Below are 23,625 nucleotides of genomic sequence, written 5' to 3'. Positions count from 1 at the left end.
TAAAATAAAAATTTAAAAAATCGAAAAAAATATTAACTGTAGTAGGGTGGGAGAAGATGGGACACATTTTCATTATATTTTCTCGTCTCATTTGGTAGAAAACAAAGTAAACCCGCTTTCCTACGATTCCGATAAATTGTTTTTAACACGATCACGGTATTTGGATATTATGTGCTAAAGATGTTTTATCTTCCCCCACCACACTATATAAAAAATAATATTCGTCTTAAAAAAGTATTTATAGCATTTTCTACCAACCCAGCTTTGAAATATGTATAGCAGTACGAAATACCTAAAAACCAGCGACGCCAACAATACAGATGGTAAAAATCAGAGTCGGACTTAATACCGTGCAAAATTTGTTTATTAATATTTTTTTCCCGGAACCTTTTTCGGTAAGTACGTATTTATTAGAGCTTGTATTGTATTTGTTTTATTATTGTAAAGAAATGCATGTTACTCATGACATTCCCACTGAATACTCCCCTTTCAAGACAATTCATTCCGCAGAATATCACCATTTGTGGGCAACACTGTTACGAATTTCTTTTATCGCTTTGGACGATTTTTCTGTTTTGTGATTTGTTTGCAAGAAATGGCGGCGGTTTTTGGTAGATAAGGATGAAAGTGAAGATGATAGGAAAGTGGAAAAGAGATTGATTTTATAATTTACTTTAACGTATAAGGGTAAACCAGGAGTAGCTTAGACCGACAAATAGCGACAAATTTTAGCCAAGGATCTGCTGTAGTGCTATGTAATGTAATTCGATATTCCATCAAAAAAAAATGTTTTGATTTTGTTGCTACTTGTTACACAGTTATTAAAATATTCTGTTCTGTCTTTGTGGATTTACTTACCTGATATCAAAGTGAAATAACATAACATGGACATATTTATGTGGATTTACCTCAAGCTGTTCTGAAGAAAGTTTAAACAGAAGACTTTCAGCAAAAGTTATGTGTGTGAAAAATTCTCTTAGAATGAGCTGCGTTGACGTCACATGATATAAAAGGAGGAATAAATTAAAACTCGTAAAAATGCTTCGAAGTGCCTCCACGGCGGGTCCTAAAAGCCCAGACATTGATATAGGTGTTCTAAACGACTCAATTTTGGAAACAATTCGAAGGGTAATTCAAAACTATTGGTTCAAAATTTAATTTTTATTATGTAATAAGCCCATGTATAACATTGTTTTAAAAGCCAACACTTTATTTTACCATTTCTTCATTTATGCCTGTAGGTCCATACAAGTGCATTTACGCATAGCATGATACATTTTATTACATTGTATTTGTGTTTTACACTGCATAATTTACTCCCATTCATATTAAAAGGGTTACTATGTTTAATGTTTCAACTATGTTTAATGTTTGCATTATTATAGTAACATATCGTTATCTCTTTATAGTATAATAAATGGTAATTTTTTTCAGTCAATAGATCCAGTGGTACTTAACCTATGAATGCATGTATTTAGGTACCATTAGACTTATTTAAATTTTCTGTTGCTTAATAAAAAATTGCAAACAATTTTTTAACCTATTTAACTTGAGTGTATCTATTTTCAGATTCGTGCCCAGAAACAAAGACCTTCTCTTGAGCGAATATCAAAATGGGTGATGAATCGGACCCCCGCAAAAGGTTGCACATACGCTGAAGTTATTAATCAGCTTGAAGAACTGTCTTCAACTGGAAAAGTTTTGAAGGTATGTTTGTATTAAAACTTTAATTTTGTTTGGACTGTCAGTGTGGTAAATTTGCATAATTATCTATATGGCTGAAAATGCTTCATAACTTTTAGGTCATTGGTTTAGCAGTAAAATTCTAAAAGTGGTTTTAACAATAAGGCTTTTATTAATCTTTAAAACGTAAAGGCTAAAATGAATAACTGTAAACCTCGGTTTTATCCAATATTATAACAATGAAATACAGAATACACAACATAAATCTATTTTTTTCAGGTCAATTTTTTTATCTTTTAAGTCGGGTCTTTTTTATTTAAGTGCTTGTAGATTTGGAAAATTGAACAGAAATACTCTTAAGATCTTTACTGAAAACAAATCTAAAAGATCCATCTTTTTTAGCTTAAGGCTTTCTTTTTTTTAAGCCTGCGTAACATCATATGTTACATATTCCAGGTTTTTAACCAAGGTGAATATTCCTACCGTGACCCTGAAACTATGACACCAAGAGCTTGTGGTCGTGCTCCTAAATCTTTAACAAAAGTCGGTACTACTCCTAAATATGGGCGGGTAACCACCCCGAAAAGTCCCATTGGTTCACCATCATCACCCAAAATAGCAACACCTGAAATTACTCTCATTCCCCAAGATCAACTAAGAAGACATAAAACTATACAAGTGGGTTTCTTAATGTTAAATGATAGCTTAGTTTTTAAAAAGGTATTCAATTTTCAAATGATGTTACTTCTTAAAGTTTTTTTTTATAAAAGTATTTCAATACTATATTTCAAAAGTATTCCATATAGATAAAATAACAATTACTGCTAGTTATTGGCATTATAAGCTGAAATTTACTTTGAAATTTAAGATGATTTTTTGACCTTTTTTTGTACCACAGGTTTCCGACTACATTAAACTTGTACAAATCGTTTTGGATGGTTTGCAACAACCTGAGGGAGCTTCAATTAAAGACATGGAGAAATACCTTGAGACAACTTACTACATACAGGTAGAACATAAGAAACTGTTCAATATTTATTTTGTATTTCATTGAAAAGCATGGTTTCAATAAAATCAACTTTATAAACTGCATTTTCTCGCAACGAAAACAGTGTTTTGCTTTTCAAATTAAGAATTTTTTAAAGAACTGTCTCAGTGAAGGTTTTTTCATCTTTCCACTTTTGTGTCCGGCAATGTTTTTTTATATTTTTTGACACTTTTTATCTTTTTCCTTTAGGGAATCTCTCCTCTTGAGTTTAGTCGTCATTTGAGGTTAGCATGCAAACGCGGATTACATGCGGGTCGTCTCATCAAGGATGGTTTGCTCTTCCGATTATCTCCCAGTGCCCCATACAACAATAACAATAACGTGCAGGCATTGCAGTCTTCTCCCACTATCCTACAAGAAGAAAACAATGATTTGGTATGACGTATTGCTTGTCACACTATAGCCCTAAATTATACACATATAAAATATAATATTACTTATGATAGAATTATCTCTATAAGTTTATGCTTGATGATTAAATAGTTACGAATTAAAGCTTTTTTTAACATTTTGGGTAAATTGATGCAAAACTGGTATAAAAAGGTGTTGCAGGTGCATTAATGTTATTTTGAGTTTTAGCATATTAGCAATTGATTTGGATTTTGTTAAATAACGCTGTTGACTGTTAGTAAGTGTATTTTTAAAAGTGTTTTGCCCTTTTATTTAAAAGTTGATAATCCTAATCTAAAGTTGTAATTATCAGTTAATAACCACTTTGAAATTTGTATCTTGTTGTGGCAATTGTTCTTATTAATTAACACTGTTATAAAATGATTACAAGTGCTTTACAATTCAAACACAAGAGCTTTGATGAATCGTGATGTAACGATTTATGACCTTGTAGTTCCACCTCTAACCCATGCGTATTTTAGCTGTTCGGGTATTTTCGTTGCCTGCAATATTTGATGAATGGCCTCTCGCGATGTTATGTTAATCAGTATGTTGTAGTTGTATGAATACAAACTCACTGTAAGCATTAGAACTATCCAGCAGTCTGTGGTCGCTTCAGGGATTAGTTCAAGCTGTAGTTGTTCCAAATCAATTCTACTTTATCTCACTAACTGTCACAAAGCTATTAATTCTAGAAACCTTTTTTGCACATGCCTTTAACTTTTTTAGCTGCAACGAATCTTGCGGCCACTTTGCCTGTCTATGTTTACACTGCTTTATCTACATACATATTAAGATATATATATATATCATATACATAATAAATAGGTAAAAAGTGACGGCTGTTGTCTTGTGTAGTATATGTACTGTACATAGCATATTTACTTATCCATTTAACTGAATCAAAATCAATATTAGGGCTAAGATCAAGCTGAAACATGTATAAATTTGTTTTGTATGTTTCCAGTTTAAAATTCATTCTAAAGGTAATATTAACTTCTTCGTGCTAAAGGTCACTAGTAGTGTCTAATAGTGTATAGCTTTTGTGATGGTTTAACAAATATTTAATATATATATATATATACATATTTAATATTATAATTTATTATATAAAATGTAGTTCTTAATTCTTATAAAACAACATAATCATGGAGACAGACTTCTATTTTGGGTATTTCATCATGAATCATCAGTACTGCATTCATTTGACTTTTAGTTTGTTAAATTAACATCTTATATAGCCTATAATATAATATACGTGTAGCCTGTATTGTATATGTAAAATTGAAGTTCTTTTGTCCTGTAGTTTGGATTTTTTGTTTATTAGAATAAATGTTATGGAATTAATGAGAAGATTATATTTGGGACCTAGAATTAATTAGCATTAAATTAGGTGCTGGTGTTAATTTGGCAAATGTCACATAGAAAATGTTCTTATTCAAACAATATCATTTCAACAAATGAAACTTATTGCTTTGTGCAAGTATTAGTTGTAAACTAATACCAAACTTAACTGTAACTTAAGAACTGTGGTCCAACTCCACACAACCTGAATATAAAGTATCAATCCCACCAAAGCTTAACCATCTTAACACAAAAGGCAGTGCTTTTGTAATCTGATCTTTTTACGTTATGGTTCACTAAATTCTGTCCATTGTCTTGCTGTTACTTTTCCTCTTATAACTGACCACTGTTCATTCATGTGTGCTGCCACAAACCAACCTTGTGTATATAGTGCACTTCCAATATTGTGTCCTTTTAAGTAACCATACATATGTTTATAAACTGTTTTTTTCTGACATCAATATTTATACTTTATTTATATTGTTAATGGTAATTTGTTATTGCTACACAATGCTGCTCAAACCTGATTCTATTTGATCAGTGAAACTGGGAAGGATTATGTAGCTTATTGGACTTTAACATTACAAGTCGCTTATAGTTATAGACTTGTTTGTCATACCCCTGGCCCTGCAATGTCTGTAATTTACAATTTAAAAGTAAACAGTAAATGAAAAAGTATTTAAGGTATACAGTGAATGCTTATAAGTCATACCTAACTAACTTAAACATTCATACAAATGCACCATTTTTATGTAATTTAAGTTCTGTTTGTATGTATCTAAATAACGAAACCAGTTTAATGTTTAGGTGTAGTTTGTACACTCAATGTGTTTGTTTCTTGGTATTTTACTATTTTCTACATGTGTGTACAACTGCAACAGTTTTGAACTTGTAAATATTATTTATAGTAAAATATTCAATTATAAAACAAATATCAAACAAGTAAACAACTTATATAACAGTTATCTATAAAATCATGTTTATTGATAAACAGGCTACTAGTGTGTTTTCAGCATATTTTTTTATTTTTAACTTTAATAGCCTAGCAGTAGGTAGTAATGGTCTGGCAGGTGGTGCGTGGTGGTATATCTTTATTGATAAAAATGTCTTTTTTGTTCAAAAATTTCACTTTTTTTGGATATATTTATTATATAGGCCTATATCATTCCATTGTATTATTGTTCAATGGGTGTACTGTAGTTCTACTTATATTCAATGCCAGTCAAATCTATTATTGAAAATATATATCTACATCAAATAATATTTTTTTATATTCGGATCAAATTCTGTCCATTAAGATTATACCACAATACATTTTGGTCGTTTTTTTCCTAACGTCAGGAACTCGCGGCGGTTACGTCATTAGGTGAGGAGAATCGAACTTTTTATTGTGACGTTTATGTAGCCATCTCCGTGTTCCAACTCCTATAACCTCCTTCCTGGATATTTCCAAAAATTCCAAGCAAAACAGTTTTTGTCGTAATGGTAGTCTGGGATCAGACAAAGCGGGTCGTACTAACATGGTTGCTCTGCACAAAACATAATAACCACTAGCGACTAGCAAGTATATATATATAATATAGCGACTAGCAAGTATATATATATATATATAATACTTTTATTGGATAAGAATTGAAATTTCCATAGAAACGGAAACTATGTTTTAATTCGTTTTTAAAAAGCAATTTCATTGTATAGCCTACTATATTATATTGATTGCAATTAACGTGATTTGTGTGAAACTTTGTTATCTGAATGATTTTATATATATATATATATATATACTATTCATATATTTTTAAAATGTAAAACCCCCAAAAAGGTTTTGTTGATAATAATCAAGACATTGTTAATTGCGCATCGTATTTGTTTGTTTACCCCGTGTGAGTGAGCATGAAACTCGTAAATCGATCGCCAGAACTTACTTTACTTTAGCTGAACGTAATTGACCGAAACGACTTTCTCGTTCACTCATATCGCTACTATAGGAGCTACCTATTAACTATGGATCGATTACTTGCGACCAGCAGGAAAAATCGATAGTTTTACACTGACGAGGTGCAGGTTACGCTGGTGTATCTAAGCTTTCGTATTAAGAAAGATAATATTTCATGTTGCTATTTTGCCAAGGCCTATGGATTCGTTCATGTGCGCCTGTTTACTATGTCTTGCACGCCACCCTGGTCACATATGCGTTCGTATCTCTATACATTAATAATTCATATCTGCAGTTCCGCGGTCCGTTGCCAGTGCTCGGGCCAGGTGGTAGGAATGATATTAAAACAACGTTGACCCCTCTCAGTGCATTAGAACGTCGTGAAATAAAAATTGGCGAAACTGAAAATAACTGATGTTTACCCGCGGTCTACGTGACGTTGTTCGTGCCATCATTCCACTCGTATCGTCTGTGACGCACTCTCTGACGTCATGCGTCATAAGAGTCGCAGTCTTATCGTCAAACCTGAAAATCTATGCTACCAGAACAACAGATTAAAAGTCGTCTGCTATGTACAACGTCACAAAAATCACATCTTAATTTTATCTATATTGTGGTATTTTTAATGTATTTGGTGATTCGTGTGTTACATTTTCACAGCCAGTTAGCGATGCCTGTTTGTTAGTCGAGGTTCGGTAATTAATTTTATTCCTTGGTCGCCGCCGATGTCAGTTGGTTCAAATCGTAATAAGTTCATGACTACGAACACTGCGGGCCGAACCTGATTTATAATATAAAATACGTTGCTATGTCTCACGACCCGTGTTCTTGCGGGTTCCTTCGTCAATCGTGTTGAGCCACCCTCGAACTAGTTTTGGCCGCGAGCGGTGTCTGACATTTCGGCTCAGCTCCTGTTCTTGTTTGTATTGGCCGATTTGAAACGTTGTATTGATCTTTCTGCTTCGACACTTCGTCGTTGCTTCCTAAATCAACATTACAATTTCTAGTCCGTCTTAAACGTGTTTCACTTAAACGAGACTGGTGTGTACATAAAGCACTTGTGTACATTTATTTAGGAAACATAACCTTACGCCGGTTCTCTTCTATTGTTTATTATAGTTCGTACTTTAACGGCGCGTGTGTTTTTTGTATTAACACGCTGATATGCGCCGCCTAAATAAGCTCATTTGCTCAATATTAATGTATTGTTTTCTCTGCAAGGTGTAAATTATTTTTAGGTTCAAGCTGTCGAAATTTGTCATTTACCCTTTTATTTTATTACCGCACCGTAAAGTAAATGTTAGTATTGGCTTACGTTTGCAACATATTTGGTTGCAAAATTCATACTCCTTCGTCATGGGCGGTTTTTAAAGCCTGTTTTGATAAGACCCCCTGGAAACTCTATAGCGCGATAGATTATGCAGTAGTAAACAACAGACTCCAGCCCCTCCATACCGCAACCTCTGTTGACGTCTTTTTGAGAGACTTATTTCTCTCGTATTTTACAGCCATCTTTGTTTACTTGCGATTAGCGAAACGAATCCAAGTTTTCCAGGTATCGCATGACCTGACCATGACACTCCCGCCCCATGCGCTTAACTATTTAAAGTGTTTATTGTGTTGTGCTTATCGGCAATTTGAGACTTAATCGTGGTGGTTCAACCGTTTTAGTCGCGCGTGGTTGCTTTGTGCTCTTAAGCTTGAGTCAAACTGAATTGCCAGACACATGAAACGGGTATGGCACTCTCTCATTGTCGACGCCGCCACCTTAACGATATTAACTTACTATCGTAAACTTAATAGACCAGGCTGCGCGCGGACGCCACACCTTACCGTTTAACGCCTCATTACGTTTCCACGAGTTGCCCCCTCGCTCACTCGTATTGGGGCCACTCACGGTCAACAATGATTTGAATCGTTGTGAACAGAAGCAAGTAGATAAAATCTGCTGTCAGCCGCATCGTATGCTCGGTTTGGCTCGTACGTGTTTCCACACCACTCATAACAGTTATATTTAATTTAAGAAACACCGTCTTAATCTTTACAATATTTAACCAACAAATAATAAAATTTAAACCCTCTGGTTTTTAAATCTAAATATGTCAGTGTTTCCAGTTTTAATTTCACGCGGACTTTTATTCGCGGCATCACTGCACTTACCTGTTTGAATTTGATCGTGACAGGGCGCGCTAGAAATAAGCAAGTGATGATTGAGAGGCAGAAACACCATCCATATACGTACCACATACTACCCTCATTAACATATTTTGTTACGCATATCGTTGGTACAAGCTTTAGCCTTGTTATTTATATTCGAACATACGAAAAGCTGTGGTTATGTTATTGTCAACAATATGAATTGTCTTATCATTTTCAAACCAATCACAAGTTAATTAAGAAGAGCATTGTTGTAGTCTGTGGCCTGTCATGTGTCGGTTATCCGTATGTGGCTTTGGGCATAGCACTCCCATATCCACGGACCACGATATGTTTATAATATCGCCCGTTTGTATGTACTAACAAACTAAGTGGCGGCGACACGTTACGAGTCACACCCGATCCTTATCTACGGTTTATCTCTTATCTTAATCTTGGTTTAAATTTGTCCATGCAAATTCAACCAACTTAAAATGACGGCATTTCACGATAAAGTAGATACAAATGCGGATTAAGAGCGACAGATCGTAGCCCAGATAGTGCAGTCTTATCTTATTTATATGGGTGTATACAGAAAATGTGATAACGGACGCTTCCAAAATGATGTCCAAACGTCATATGTTTCATGTAGGACGTGTTAAAAGCGTCAAAATTCGCCGGTGTGATTCAGTTTATGTTGTTTGTGATGGTTATCTCGTCAACGACTAGGGATGCGTATGTCAGTGCCATACCCGAGTGCTGTTTATCAAACACACACACCGAGCTGGGAAGCGGTAAATTCGCTGTCTTTAGGGAATCAGAGCTTATGCCAAGCGCACTGTTGTTGCTGTTCAACCTACCGCTAACCAACTAAACATAGACGTGTCTTTGTAACAGCTGAATGTGACACGTCTCTGGCACTGTCTCTAAACCAAATCACGCATGTTGTTAAACACTGTCTCGCCAGGGGGTGGTTAGTCCAACCTCGTTTACACAATTTATGACAAACACAAACTCTTTATCAGAAGATGCTTGCCGTAGGTTCACTTCGGGTCATGCGGGTTCGCAGCGCATATGTTCCCCTTCTTAACTACCAAACAACCTTAGATCAATAGCTACACATAATACTTTGCACAGCGTGTTTGTATCCTTATACTGGGTAAACATCCTTTACAAATGTATTGATTTTAAAAGATCCAACCTTTATTCAGATCAATCTTTTACTTCTAACATATAAAAGCAAATATATAAATACATATTATAGAAAAAGTATTTAAATTGCAATTTTTAGTTATTTGTACCGGGTATGGGGTGTTAAAATGAAATTCTTTTTATTACAATAACTGTTTACTATAGCTTTCCCATAGCGCAATTTATTCAAGTAGTTACAAGTATCCTTGGCAATTACATTTCTTATTAGAATGAGTGTGGGCAGAATTTGGCCAATCAAATGCCAAGTGTTTGTTGATTACTTTACCTGGGTTTATTTTCAGCCGAGGGCGACACCAATGCCGATATGTAGCTACTGTTATGGAACTGCTGAGTGCAACAAGACTGGCAAGCAAGAGGAATTACTTTCTTGTGCAGATTGTGGAAGCAGTGGTGAGAAACCAATTATAAAAACACAGACCTTTGGTTCATGATTATGATATGAAATAAAATAAATAAGAGTCATGTTCATTTTAGATTGACAAACATACTAATATACAATAATTTGTTTGTTTTGGTAAATAATTTGGTCACTGGCTGCGTTGTACTACTTTTTAGGAAACCCCATAATCTATAGCTTAAAAATCATTGTCTGTGGTTGGTTAAGAGGGTAAAGGGTGAGATTTGGGGGGTATTGGTTACACATTTATATTTTAGGAGGTTTAAGTATGTGATTTTAACTGCAAACTAGACATGGAACCCATGTATAATAGTTGCCTTTTGTAATGTCTGTACTACGAAATGGGATTCATATAAATCTAAATTGGTCAGTAACCCTGCTGACATTTTAAGACTCAACATTTTCTTCCTTCTAAATTTGCTCCAATTTGTCCCATTACAACAGGACACCCAATATGTATGAAGCTCTCCAGTGACCTTGTGCCAAAAATTCGTGGTTCACGTTGGCAATGTATTGAATGCAAGAGTTGCAGGGTGTGTGGCTCCAAAGGAAATGCAGTAAGTGGTTTTATGCTGGTATTTTTATATTTTATTCTCCCCCATGAAACTGCCTTAATTAAAATTAGAACTGAATAATTGTTTATCCATCAAAAACGGTTTGATCAGAAAAGTTCCTTTGTATACTTTTCAGCACGTTTTTTAAAGGGCATAACAACGGAAAATTAAAAATTTAATGCTTTGCAAAACACATCTACAGGATATCTGCTCTTTTGAACATGTTAATGTCTGTTAATGTCTTCACTACTTCAAACCTGGGCATATTGACCTTTAAAAATTGTATTCAAATTCATATAAATAATCCATTAGCTACCAAAGTCTTTTTATTCATGATTGATTTAAGTCAAAATTTAATTTAACATTGCTTTATATACACCACCATCTTACTATATTAGTGAGTAAAGGCAACCTTTTTTCTGTTGTGAAAATAAGTTTGTGGTTTGAACTGTTATGATATCCGAGGGTACTGAGGTTTAAAACTATTCCTACTATGCGGTGATATGCTGTATGATGAACAGTGTATGTGGAACCATAATTACTGATTTGTTGTGTATTTTCAAACATTAGTCATTTAGTCAACTGTCGTTTCGGTAATTCTATTATAAAAAGCGTGTTATATTAGTAGACTGTAACACAATGACTCAGTAGTTATCATTGTCAACATCAGTTGTAGTTAAGACAAGTTCTTGTTGTGTTCATTAGTGATGATGGATCTCACTAAACCCTATGTTAACCCTCATAGGGATGTGTATAGCTTATGTGGTTGTGTGACCTACACTCGCTACTTAAGAGAATCTGAGTCTATTTGCACAACGCCGAGTAATTTTTTTCTAAACAAAGATAGCATCAGCCACGATCAATTATAGGCTACCCAAGTGGCAGAAAAGGCTGCCATGAATTGTCATTCCACCTACAAGAATCAATAATGACATAGCCGTTGAATAATACCACAGCTTTGCTTACCAATTGTCTACTGTGTGATGGCCAATATCCCGAGTAACAGTAATTGACTAAAATTCCCGTTCCTACCATGAGTCACACCCATCTGGATTAGTCTTCAAGACCCAAAGGATTACCATCACATCAGTGAATAAGCAATATTGATTTTCACACCTATGAAAATTTTTCACTAACGTTGGATAAATCAAAACTAGCTTACATAGTTAATAGTAATAATAAATTTTAACAATAATTTGCACCTACTCTTACCACGACTTTCGAAGTTTTTTACAATGTGGTTTAACCATTAAAAGTATAAATTAAGGTTATGTATTTCATATTTAAATGTTTACATTATCTTTACACTATCTGTTATTCTAATCCAAACAAAAAACCAAAATTGCTTTGAAATTGTAGTTGTGATTTGTAGTTGTGTCATATAGTGGGAATGATACCATGATATTTGTCATGCACAACTGAGTGTCTAGACCGCAAAGTCTTTATACAGCAGTGCTGCCGTTTTTAATTTTAACCAAAAGGATAAATTTAATCCATGAAAAACATGCAAAAATCATATATTTTTTAAAGTTGTTGTGTCAGTTTTTTACTTTTATCAATGGCAACACTGGTCTGACCCTGGCTGTGTTAACTACCAGTTCAGCACCACTTAAACCTGGGTGAATGTTGAAGCACAAAAGCACTATTCCAGCGCGGCTCACTTGGTGTTTATTTTATTCAGTATGTTGTTTGCGCAAGACACTCTGTTCAATTGACTTATAATATATCACTCAATATAAACGCTAAGCAACCAATACCATCATATTTTATGGTGGTAACTTACAAGCATTAATATTTACACTATGTTATTACATATCATTTTTTCTATTACAAAAAAAAGTTAAATTATTTTTCACTCATAGTTGTTATTAAATTACATGTTCACACTTTTTTGCCACATGATCGCATTGTGGTGGCTTGTGGTAGTGTAAATATTTACTTTGTTGGTACCATGGACTCCCATAAAACTTGGCACTGGTTTCAGTGTTAGTGGTACATTATCGTATATAGGCCGATGCCACGCTTCAAAACATTCTTGGTATGCTGCCATAATGTTTGTGGTAGTATATGCATTTAAGAGAAAGTTTTTTTGAGCAACATGTTTCACACTAATACAGTATCCAAATATAAAGTGTTTACATTTTTAAAGTTTATTTTTTTCAAGCAGCAAAAAACACAAAACTGAATAAATAAAAAAATGTGCAAATATTTTTATAAAGTGATCTATTAAATTAATATAACTGCTTATTTTTTTTTGTTTTAAAAGTTTACAGTAAAAAAATATTTTTTTATGGGTTTAGCTTTTCTTTTTTACTTGGTTTCTCCTTACCACACGTCCACACAGTCGCTTGGCAGAATTAGTGAAGCATACTTGAGACCAACCAATAATGTGATGACCGCTATTTAATTTGATGCTGTTCACTCTTCTAGTGCCAGCTCTTGTATAAATTCTAATTGTCCACAATTTTGTAGCATCAGAAGTGCCAGCTTAACTTCTGTGTGCGATTGCCACACCACACATGCCAATTCCTGATTATGAATATTTTATCAGGCGTTGCATCTCATGATAATAAATCCTTAAATATTTATAACTGCTCCCGAAAGATATTCTGTTTTCTTAAGTGCCTTGTGTGATTATCATACAAGTTCAATTTGCTCCCTCAATAATTTATAAAACCACCATGTTGGTGCAAGTGTCATTTTCACTGGTTAAAACCATTTTTAAACTTTTCCTTAGTCAAGAGCAGTTTAAACCACATTGTTCTTGAACTTTTATAAAGTTGGGTCTTTTGGATCATTTTGTAGCACATCAAATTTATGTTTTACAATTTTATCAAGCATATTCTGTTATTTTTTCAGAATCATTGATAATCTGGAAAAGTTTGCAAAACATCTGAGTCCATAGTTCAAGGAACTCTTTTAAACCCCCTTTTTATTACCACAAATATCTCAAAGTGTTTCAGCTAAAACCTAGGAATAATACTTTAACAAACAGTAGGGAGAGGAAAGATGAGACGCCTTTTCTTTCTATCATTATACATTATGTGCTAAAGGTGTCCCATCTTCCCTCACCTACTATATATTTATATATGTACATAAGTTTTAACTTTTGTTAATTTCCAGGACAACCTGCTTTTCTGCGATTCTTGTGACAGAGGATTCCACATGGAGTGTTGCAACCCACCTTTGCTTAAAATGCCAAAAGGTAACTTTTTGAATGATTGTGTAATTGAATGGAACTTGGGTGAATGTTCATATTCTTTAATTTTTGCTATGTGTGCTTGACAATTCCGACAAACCTCTTCGTTGGAGCAATTGCCGTTTACTGTCTTGACAAAGACTCCTGCGATTCGTCCACAGTAGTAGTCCCATTAGGCATTGAACCAGTATCCACTTAGGCCAGATGGCCTACTTTGCAATTCGTGGTTACATTTCTAACATAAAATTTACCGATTACTATGTTGTTTTAACTAACCGAGTGGTTAATTTTTTTCTAGAATTATTTTTTTTTAATTTTTAATGCAAACAACATAATATTTAGTATGCTATTAATTGCATTCGTATCACTTACAATTTAAGTCCACAGTTTAAAGCTGCAACTTTAAAGCTAATAAAATAACGGTTTGAGGTTAGTGGTTAACAGATATAGGGATTAGGGGCTTGGTTTGGGGTTACAATTGTCATCTTTATCATGAAGGGCCTTTGTAGGCTGTAAAATTGCGGCTTTAAATTGACATGATAATTCAAAGATATTTAATTTAGGATCATTCATATGTGAACTGTGCAATGAAAACTCAACTTCAAGTTCTGTATCAAAAATTCCACTTTCAAAATGCCGACGGACACCGGCAGCGCAAAGGAGGCTTATTTCCAGTGATAGTTCAACTGGACCAATGGCTCAATCCTTAGGTATGTGGTTATGTTGTCATTTATTTGTATGCCAAAATGCATTGCAATTTCAAAATAACTTTTGTTAGTCTGATAACTGTATCAAAGATGTTAGTTTCTGTTAAATCCAGGTTTATTAAAATTAATCAAAACATGACTTTTCTAAAAATCGGTGTGACCTTTGCAAAATTCGTTAAATGGAAAATAATCGTTTTGAGTGTTGATGTACACTTGTACTTTGAACAGCCCAAGGCTACAAGTGTCTGCATTATCCTTCTTATGTTTTGTGGTTAAATTCGCAGGGAGAATAAATAAAATAAAATTCCAATTTAATACAGTTTTCAATTCCAGTGCATTTAAAATCTCTAATTGCACATATAAAAAGCGGAATTTTTATTTTACTTTAATGTATGGAACAAATAACCCAGTTTTTTTAAACTGCAGATTTTAAAATGATGTAGAATAAGAATTTAAAAAGTGGATCTGTCTTATGGAATATAATTATATATAAAATATTCCAAAATAAAGTTGTTATAAAACATAAGAAATTTTAGTCCAATAATCACTTTATTATTTTGCCCAAACAGATTCATTTCAAAACTATTTTTTGCCGATTAAAAAATTTTTTCTTTTCTTATTTTCATTATTTTGTGATGAAACAATGGTTTGTTGTGACATCATAAAAGTGATTGAAATCTAAGAGATGGATAATTAATGTGGGTTCCTCATCTGATGTGAGATAAATTTTCAAACAACCAAAAACAGTCATACAACCGCATATTCAACCCAACCATTCAAGCCTGTCAATCAAAATAACCTCAAGTTTCTGATTTCATGTTTTTTTCCTTTCTCACCTGATGAGGAGATTAACTGAACAAACAAATCATCAAAAGATAGATTTTCAAACTTGTAAATACAGTAGATCATGACGAGAGCAAATAAATCTAAAACATTGGATACGCTAACCCAATTTATATCATTCCCTAGTTATCTTTAAGCATGTGCAATTTTGGTGTTTTTTTAATTATGGTAGGGGTTAGGGTTTTATTGTCACCCCTGCTGTCACTCCTGGGATGTCGACTAGAAAAAAAAAAGTTTTTTAGTCGGTAGACTTTAATTGACTAACTAGTGTAATAAGTATTGCACAGAAACTTAGTCGGCCGACTAAATATAAAAAAAACAACTGACTAACCGCACTCAAATTACCTGGTAGCAGGTGTAAATTTCTCAACTTATACCAAAACTATTTAAAACAAAATTAATAAAAAAATATTTTTAAAGGTTCTTCCCCACCAAGTACAACTTGTGAAGTTTTTGGAGACAACGGGAAACATTTCTTACAAGTTCCTTTCCATAAGAAACCTAAAGGTCTGATAGATGGAATGACAAGGTGAGCATGTGTGTTGATTATATGCGTCAAGTGTTTTTAAGCTTTGCCCTGAAGTCCACATTTGTTTGTATGGTAGTGCTTCTCAACCCCTGTGTTGTGGTTCGCCTACTGCCGTATTTCATATTGTGTTTTCGGTTGCAATGTTAAAGTTTGTTAATCCAAGTGTAATGTCAAATGATATTCTTGAAATTGGGTTACCAAAGTTTTGCCATTTATTCATTCCTATTTTTTGATAGATGTCGAAATTCTCTGAAAAGGGTAATTTCCAATGTGCGTTTTGGTGTATTACTTCAAAATCTACAAACTTTCCTCTAAAAACCCTGGTCTGAGATGATGAAATATTCCCTAACCAAATCCTATATTAATAATTTGGGGGGTTCGGACTTAAGATATTATCTTCAACGGTGACATACCTGTATTTGTATCTAATACACCGCACTTTCCAGGTTCTTTACCCCATCAGTAGGTCGACGTAAAACAATGACATCGCAAGCACGGACCACACAACTCATGATCATACACAACACAAGCAGTGATAACAACTCTAGTTCAAAAGAAGAAGACATTTTATCAAAAAGTTGGTTCACACATAAAATATTTATTCAAAGTAACAAAAAAGGTTTATTTAAAATTTAACTGAAACTATTCTGATATTTTAACACTTCAAAATAAACAAATTACATTTGAGAAATGATTTTTTTGTTTGTAATATTAACAATATACAATACAACTAATATAACTTATGTCATAGTGTGTCATAATTTATTATATAAAATGTTAATGGTATAGGTTGATTAGTTATGTGTTTCGGTATTCTTACTTTATAATTCAGTTTACTATTGAACTTTATAAGGTAAAGTTTTGTTCTTGCTTTTTGCATCAACATGTCTGTTAAAATCCATTTCCGCTTACTAAATTGTTAATTTACAAAAAAAGGTCCAATTTTTTAGAGCTATTGGATATACAAAAAAAATCACAGAATGTTTCATATTTTCCTTTTTTACATTAATGTTAATTTTCACATTAACCCCATGCTTTCCCACAGATTCAAGCAATGAGAAATCATGCAAAGCAAACATCACAGAACTTGATGAATCCATGTTTTTCAAAGCAAGAGAGGAATCTTTTCAGGTAACATAAAATGTATAGCTCTTTCTTTTTTAACTTGGGTTAAATTGAACCCCAACTTTAGTAGAAAGGATACAATTTTACTTAGAAATACAAGTTTAATAAATTTTTATTTTTAGCGCACTGGTATGGTAGAAGGGGAAACCCCCGATCCGTCAACCACTAGGTGTCCTGCTGCGATCGAGTTCGGAAAATATTCAATTGAAACTTGGTATTCGTCACCTTACCCACAAGAATATGCTAGGTTGGTGTTTGTGTTAATATTAATTTTAAACAAATTAAAATTTATATTATTTACGCTGATAAATTTGACCTGAATGAGATGTTGTTACTTGGCAGAAAAAATAAAGTTGATTAAACTTACACTTCCAATTTAATTACCCGATAAAATAGACTGCCTGCAAGTTTAAAAAAAAAACTATCAGAAATTAATTATCAAAAAAAAAATTGTAACTTGCAAGAGTTGATTTAGATTTACATCATAAATGGCAACAGCATTTCAGATATTTAATTGGCCATATTTTAAACATTTAATTAATATTGCTGATTTTGATTTTAGGTTACCAAAGCTGTTCCTGTGCGAGTTTTGTTTAAAATACATGAAATCCCACACCATACTTCAGCGACACGCTCGTAAATGTCCGTGGTTCCACCCACCTGCCAATGAGATTTATCGCTCAAATAATTTGTCAATCTTTGAGGTGGATGGGAATGTCAGTAAGGTGCCCAAAATTTACATACATAGTATGACTATTTTGACTTTATTGGTAAAAATATTAATATTTAAACATTTTTAAAGCTATAGAAACATTCAGTACACTTATTTACACGTTATGTTAAACTCTCAATGCAATCCAAGCTAAATTAAATAAACTAGGCCAATTTTCTGATATGCAACCTAGTTTACAGCAGAAAATGAGTATCAAGTAAAAGCTTTTGCTGCCTATCAATAATAACCTATTTATGTTGTGTTCTAAACATTTAGCATTCATAATTAGTAAAGTATTTTGGTGACCCAATTTACAATTACAAAAATGTTTGTAGGCTAAGAGTAAAAAAGTTTTAACGCCTACAATAATAACATATAGTAGGCTGGGAAAAGATGAGACACCTTTAGCACATAATATCCCAAATCCCTGATCATATTTTAAACAATTAACAACGGTCTTTGGTAGTGGGTTTACGGTTGTACAAATCTTTTAATGTTCTTGTTTAAAATCAAATGCAAGGATAAAATAGAATGAAAGTGTTAGTATACACTTTTTTTTTACTTTTTTTTTAAATAAATTAATTTAATTAATTTTTTTTTTCTTTTATTTAATTCATTTACACATTTGTAGATCTATTGTCAAAACCTTTGCCTGCTTGCCAAGTTGTTTCTTGACCACAAGACATTATATTACGATGTGGAACCTTTTTCATTCTACTGCCTAACCATTAATGATTCAAAGGGCTGTCATTTGGTTGGTTACTTTTCAAAGGTAAAAAGATAATATAGTATATGTTTGATTAAATAGCATATATTATAGTGGTTATAGTATAGGTATCAATGTATTACAGACTGTTTTATATGTTATATGTACATAAGTGTGATGTTTTGCATATTTGCAAATACAGTGCTTACTGCTTAGTATTTCATCTATACATTGTTTAGTTGGATTCAGATTGTTAATTAAGCAATTTAAGTATGTTCAAATACAATAACACAAAATATTTAGGTTTCATTCTTTTGCATTATCACCATTTCACCCAACACATTTATAATCCTAACCATAGCAGCTGATTAAAAAAAAATATAATAACTTAAATTAAAAAGTTTACACATTACACTTAAAAGTTTACACAAAAAAACTAAAACCAAAACAAACATTGTATATGTTTATCTAATCTTATCATAAAAACAAATATTTTTACCTTACAGGAAAAGCATTGTCAGCAGAAGTATAACGTGTCTTGTATAATGACCATGCCACAATACCAACGGCAGGGCTATGGGAGGTTCCTTATTGATTTCAGTAAGTTGCTCATTTAACGGTAACAGACTTCTCAATTGGAAGTTTTTACAACAAAAAACACAAAAAATGTTGTTTTCTGGCTGTGCGTGGATAAAGCAAGAAAATGCTGTTAAAACTAGTGAACTGTTTTTACTCTAACTAATTTTATATATTTATATGCATTAAAGTTATGAAATTTTCACATTCTATTCACCCCAGGTTATTTGCTTTCTCGCAAAGAAGGTCAAGCCGGTTCACCGGAGAAACCACTGTCTGATCTGGGTGAGGTTTCTTACAATGCCTACTGGAGGTCAACATTACTCGACTATTTCTCAAAACAACTCAATGAAAAAAATATTTCTCTTCGAGACATCAGCAAGAGCACAGGTACTACAAAAATATATGAAGAGATTTCTTGCCGAAATTAAGAAAAGAATTATTAAAATGAGATCTGCAGAAAATCATAAAGCTTGTGTTTTTTTAATATTTTAAATCAGGATTTTCTAAACTAAGGGAATGACTGTGTCCGGAATATTCATGCTAAACATATTAACTCAAGCATAATAACATATAGTAACATATAGTAGGCTGGGAAAAGATGGGACACCTTTAGCACATAATATCCCAAATCCCTGGTCATATTTTAAACAATTAACAACGGTCTTTGGTAGTGGGTTTACGGTTGTACAAATCTTATAATGTTCTTTGTTTAAAATCAAATGCAAGGGTAAAATAGAATGAAACGGTGTCCCATCTTTTCCCACCTAAGTGTTAGTATACACATTTTTTTACTTTTTTTTGAAAATCACAAATATTAGTAGCATTCTTTTATAATTTGTTGATAAACCTTTTTTTCACAGGTATATGTCCGCATGACATTGCGATGGTGTTGCAAAAGTTGGGTATGATCAGTGTAACACCGGGTGGCGCTAGTGAGGAAGAAGTTGTTGATGCAATCAAGTGAGGGGTCTTGTGTAATAAACATTCAATTAAATATAAATGTATTTTAAACTGTAAGCGTGTTTTAACAACTGTTGTTTTGTCGCTATATCCTGTCTTTTCGTTTAAAATATTTCTAAATCTTCACTACCGTAATTGAAAAGACAAATAATATTATTATCTATGTTTTAAAATAGTAGCAAAGATAGACATACCTTCGATATATTTGTTTATGAGTGATTGTTAAATCTTCACATATTATTTTACTTATACTCATACAATGCTCGATCATGTGCGCCAATGTGTGTATTCCACTGCTGGCATAAAATGAAATGAAAAATCTAACCCTGATTTGGTGGTCATAAAATTAAACAATTCTTGTTAAGTGAAATACAGTTTGGTGCTATGAAAATGTAACAAACAAAAATCACATGATAGTATTATGCTATGTACAATCTTTGAAGTTAAATCAACAGACAAGTATATTTAAAAGCACTGCATATTTTGAAGAGACTAGCTTTAACTTGTTAATTTTACTAAATGAAGTTAATGCTGTTTGCATGTATACAGTTATTTCACTGTATTCCGATACACCTGGTATTGCATATTTTTCCCATTGTTTTTGATGTTTTGGTTAGAATATGTTGAGCATGTGTAAAAACCCATCTCCCATGTTGATATACTTTACATATATATAGACTGTTAACCCTTGTTATGTACAACCTGTACAGTACAAGTATTTCTACCATGTTACATTTTCGTAGCTCTGACTATATTTCTTTACACAAGAATCATTTAACTCTATGAGCACCAGATCAGGGTCAGATTCGCGGAATTCATTACAAGTTAACTAAACCTTTTTCCTTAGATTCAATCTGAAAAGACGGAGAAAGATGGTGATGGAATATATCAAGAAGAAGCAACAGAGGGATAACGATTCAACGAGACCCCCAAGACCCACAGTTGATTCGGACTGCCTTCGTTGGACCCCTCTTATTTCAAGTAATAGCTGGGGCTCGGATGAGGTAAGTTTTACTTAGTTTTGTTAATATATTGACGAGTTGTCACATAAATTGATGAAGATCTTATTTAAATTCAACATAAACCTCAACACATAAATCGAGTTGTCCGGTATTTTTTTTTTTATTTATTCTGTTGTATGATCTAATTCAAATTAAAAAAAGGATTTTTAAAATTTTTTTTATGTGAAATGTATAATTTTGTCTAACATTTGTATTTTTTGTTGTCCTGATTAAAATACCCCTTTCAGGGCTGAATCTGTGTTAATGTAAGTTTTGTATAATATCTGACATATAAATTAATGTATTACCTACTTCTATATAAACCCAATCGGCAATGTCTCATAATATAAAATCAAAACTGTTTCATATGAATTTCACACATATTATAAAACTGGGATTAGGGCTGTAAATTTTCCCATTTTTTGTTTAACCGTTAACCGTTCAGTTTTAACCGATTAACCGATACAATTGTAATTCTAATAAAAGTGTCTTGTTTATCGCTTTTCTTTTGCGAATTTAAAGGAAACTTCACAGAGTAAATAAGACAGATATTATTATACGGGTATGCCCTATGACGTCATAGTTCGATTAACAACTAGAACTTTCTGTTAGCGGTTAACCGTAAACTTTTTCACAGCCCTATCTGTGATACAAGAGTAAAACTGAACAACAAATACCAATTTAGGTAAAACTTAATTTTATTTTCTGTTTTAGTCAGTTCTGAAGTCGCCTTCTACAACTCCAGAAAAGATCAGGCCATCAACCGAGCAAAAAACATCGATTAACGGAACATCTCATGTGGCTGAGGAGCATATTGAAGCTACGGAGGATGCTAATGTAGATCCTGAAGCACAAGAAGATGCTGAGGAAGATGGAGAACAACATCCTCATCAGGAAAACAATACAACAGAGAATGTAGCAAATGATGTAGACTTATGTGAGAGCATTGATTATTTTGAAGATAAAAATGAACCCGTTGAACAACATGATGATAAAATGAGTGATACAAGTTCTTCTAACGAGAAATCTGGGGCGAAGCGTCGTGGCAGACCTCGGAAATCATTTCCTTCCGATTCAGTGTTCCCGCTCACCAAAGATGTGTCTGTGACATCACAATGCGATGCAACATCATTAAGCTCTTCTTTCTCTCCCCTCCGGAAGAGAAGAAAGAGGAAAGTTAAGGGATATCCGTGGGGTAGGATTAAGTCAAGAAAAAAGAAAAAGAAAATTTCTGAAGTAAGTTTTTTATTTTAATCGCATTAAAAAAAATGCTGTTCCTGCAGTCTTTATATCCTACTGATTTGGGTAGCAGCACACTTGGGTCGTTTAAAAATCTGTTTTAAGTTTTGTTACAATTTTGTACGAATCCTACTTTTTGTATGTTTTGTTAATAAAGCAAGGTTTGGTAAAACAACTGACTACCCAAGCCATTTCCCAACATACACAGTTTGAATCTATCTAAAGGAAAAATGGCATTTTCTGACACTGGTATTCTGGCTGAGTATGATCAGTTTATCTGATATTAAAATGTGAACAAATCTGGGTGATTATTTATTTGCTACTTAACTTAAAATACAGCTTTTACATAAAGTGAAACCACAGCTGCCACATTATTGTTTTCTTGATTCATTAGTGATTTAAAAAGGTGAAAAACTTTGTGCTTTTACCCGATAAAAGCAACTTGAATGGGATGTTAAAAAATACCAACAGAATTTAATTCATAACATTTTCAACAGCAACAATTAATTTTTTTATTTTCGTAGAAATCTTCCGAGAAGACACAAAGTGATGCAGAGCCATCAGCTACAGGGAGTGGATGGAGGTTGGGAGGTCCTCATCTATCCTCCGAGTCGGAGACTGAAATTAATGATGCAGATGAACGAGGTATGATGTGTTTTAACTTTGATCAAAATACGGAATTTTACTCTATATCGGTGAGGTCATATAGTAGGGTGGGGAAAGACGGGACACCTTTAGCAAATAATATCCAAATATCCTGATTGTGTTATAAACCATTAACAATGGTGTTTGAAAGACATAAGGATACAGTTTTGTATTGCTTTAAATTTCTTTGTTTCATACTGATAAAATAAAAATGATAAAAAATTGGACGATAAAATAGAATAAAAGAGTTTCCCATCTTCCCCCACCCTACTATACATCGAGACATGTTAGGGGAATTGGGATTTAGACCTGCTTCAGTACACAAAATAATGAAACATTTTTAGATTTTTGCTTCTATATGCAGTAAAAATTTTCTAGTTACATTAATCACTTGTTTATACTAAACGTTCTTCAGTATGCGTCGCATTGTAGGGTTAATTAACAATAATGTCTACACTAACAACAATTAAATATGCAAAATATCCAAAGAACAAATTTTCTTTAAAGCAAACACAATTTTAATCCTTACATGTTGAATGCATTCAATCTTTATTTGTGAAAATAATCAACGCAACAAATGCTACAACACCCTACATAATTACCATTATCATTTTTTTGGTTTAAACATTGCAAAGTTACATGATTATTAAATAATAATTGTTTTATATATTTTTAATTTA

General features: G+C 33.0%; 1 protein-coding gene across 1 annotated transcript in view; it reads left to right on the top strand.

Annotated features, from left to right (window-relative positions):
- Positions 1-621: 621 nt before the first annotated feature.
- LOC100186790 (histone acetyltransferase KAT6A) overlaps positions 622-23,625 on the top strand; it is a 29,128-nt gene continuing 6,124 nt past the window's right edge. Inside the window, exons 1-21 of the mRNA XM_018814321.2 lie at positions 622-1,128; positions 1,570-1,707; positions 2,140-2,361; positions 2,582-2,692; positions 2,921-3,106; positions 10,031-10,139; positions 10,591-10,703; positions 13,824-13,905; positions 14,463-14,609; positions 15,870-15,978; positions 16,425-16,555; positions 17,024-17,109; positions 17,226-17,350; positions 17,666-17,828; positions 18,447-18,587; positions 19,028-19,121; positions 19,320-19,487; positions 19,961-20,060; positions 20,908-21,064; positions 21,776-22,297; positions 22,825-22,945. Of these exons, the coding sequence (XP_018669866.1) occupies positions 1,039-1,128; positions 1,570-1,707; positions 2,140-2,361; positions 2,582-2,692; positions 2,921-3,106; positions 10,031-10,139; positions 10,591-10,703; positions 13,824-13,905; positions 14,463-14,609; positions 15,870-15,978; positions 16,425-16,555; positions 17,024-17,109; positions 17,226-17,350; positions 17,666-17,828; positions 18,447-18,587; positions 19,028-19,121; positions 19,320-19,487; positions 19,961-20,060; positions 20,908-21,064; positions 21,776-22,297; positions 22,825-22,945 (3,115 nt within the window). The 5' untranslated portion in view covers positions 622-1,038. The remainder of the gene's footprint in view (positions 1,129-1,569; positions 1,708-2,139; positions 2,362-2,581; positions 2,693-2,920; positions 3,107-10,030; positions 10,140-10,590; positions 10,704-13,823; positions 13,906-14,462; positions 14,610-15,869; positions 15,979-16,424; positions 16,556-17,023; positions 17,110-17,225; positions 17,351-17,665; positions 17,829-18,446; positions 18,588-19,027; positions 19,122-19,319; positions 19,488-19,960; positions 20,061-20,907; positions 21,065-21,775; positions 22,298-22,824; positions 22,946-23,625) is intronic.

Source organism: Ciona intestinalis, chromosome 12 (assembly GCF_000224145.3).
Source record: "Ciona intestinalis chromosome 12, KH, whole genome shotgun sequence".
Taxonomy (NCBI): Eukaryota; Metazoa; Chordata; class Ascidiacea; order Phlebobranchia; family Cionidae; genus Ciona; species Ciona intestinalis.
This window is presented reverse-complemented; position numbering and strand designations above follow the sequence as displayed.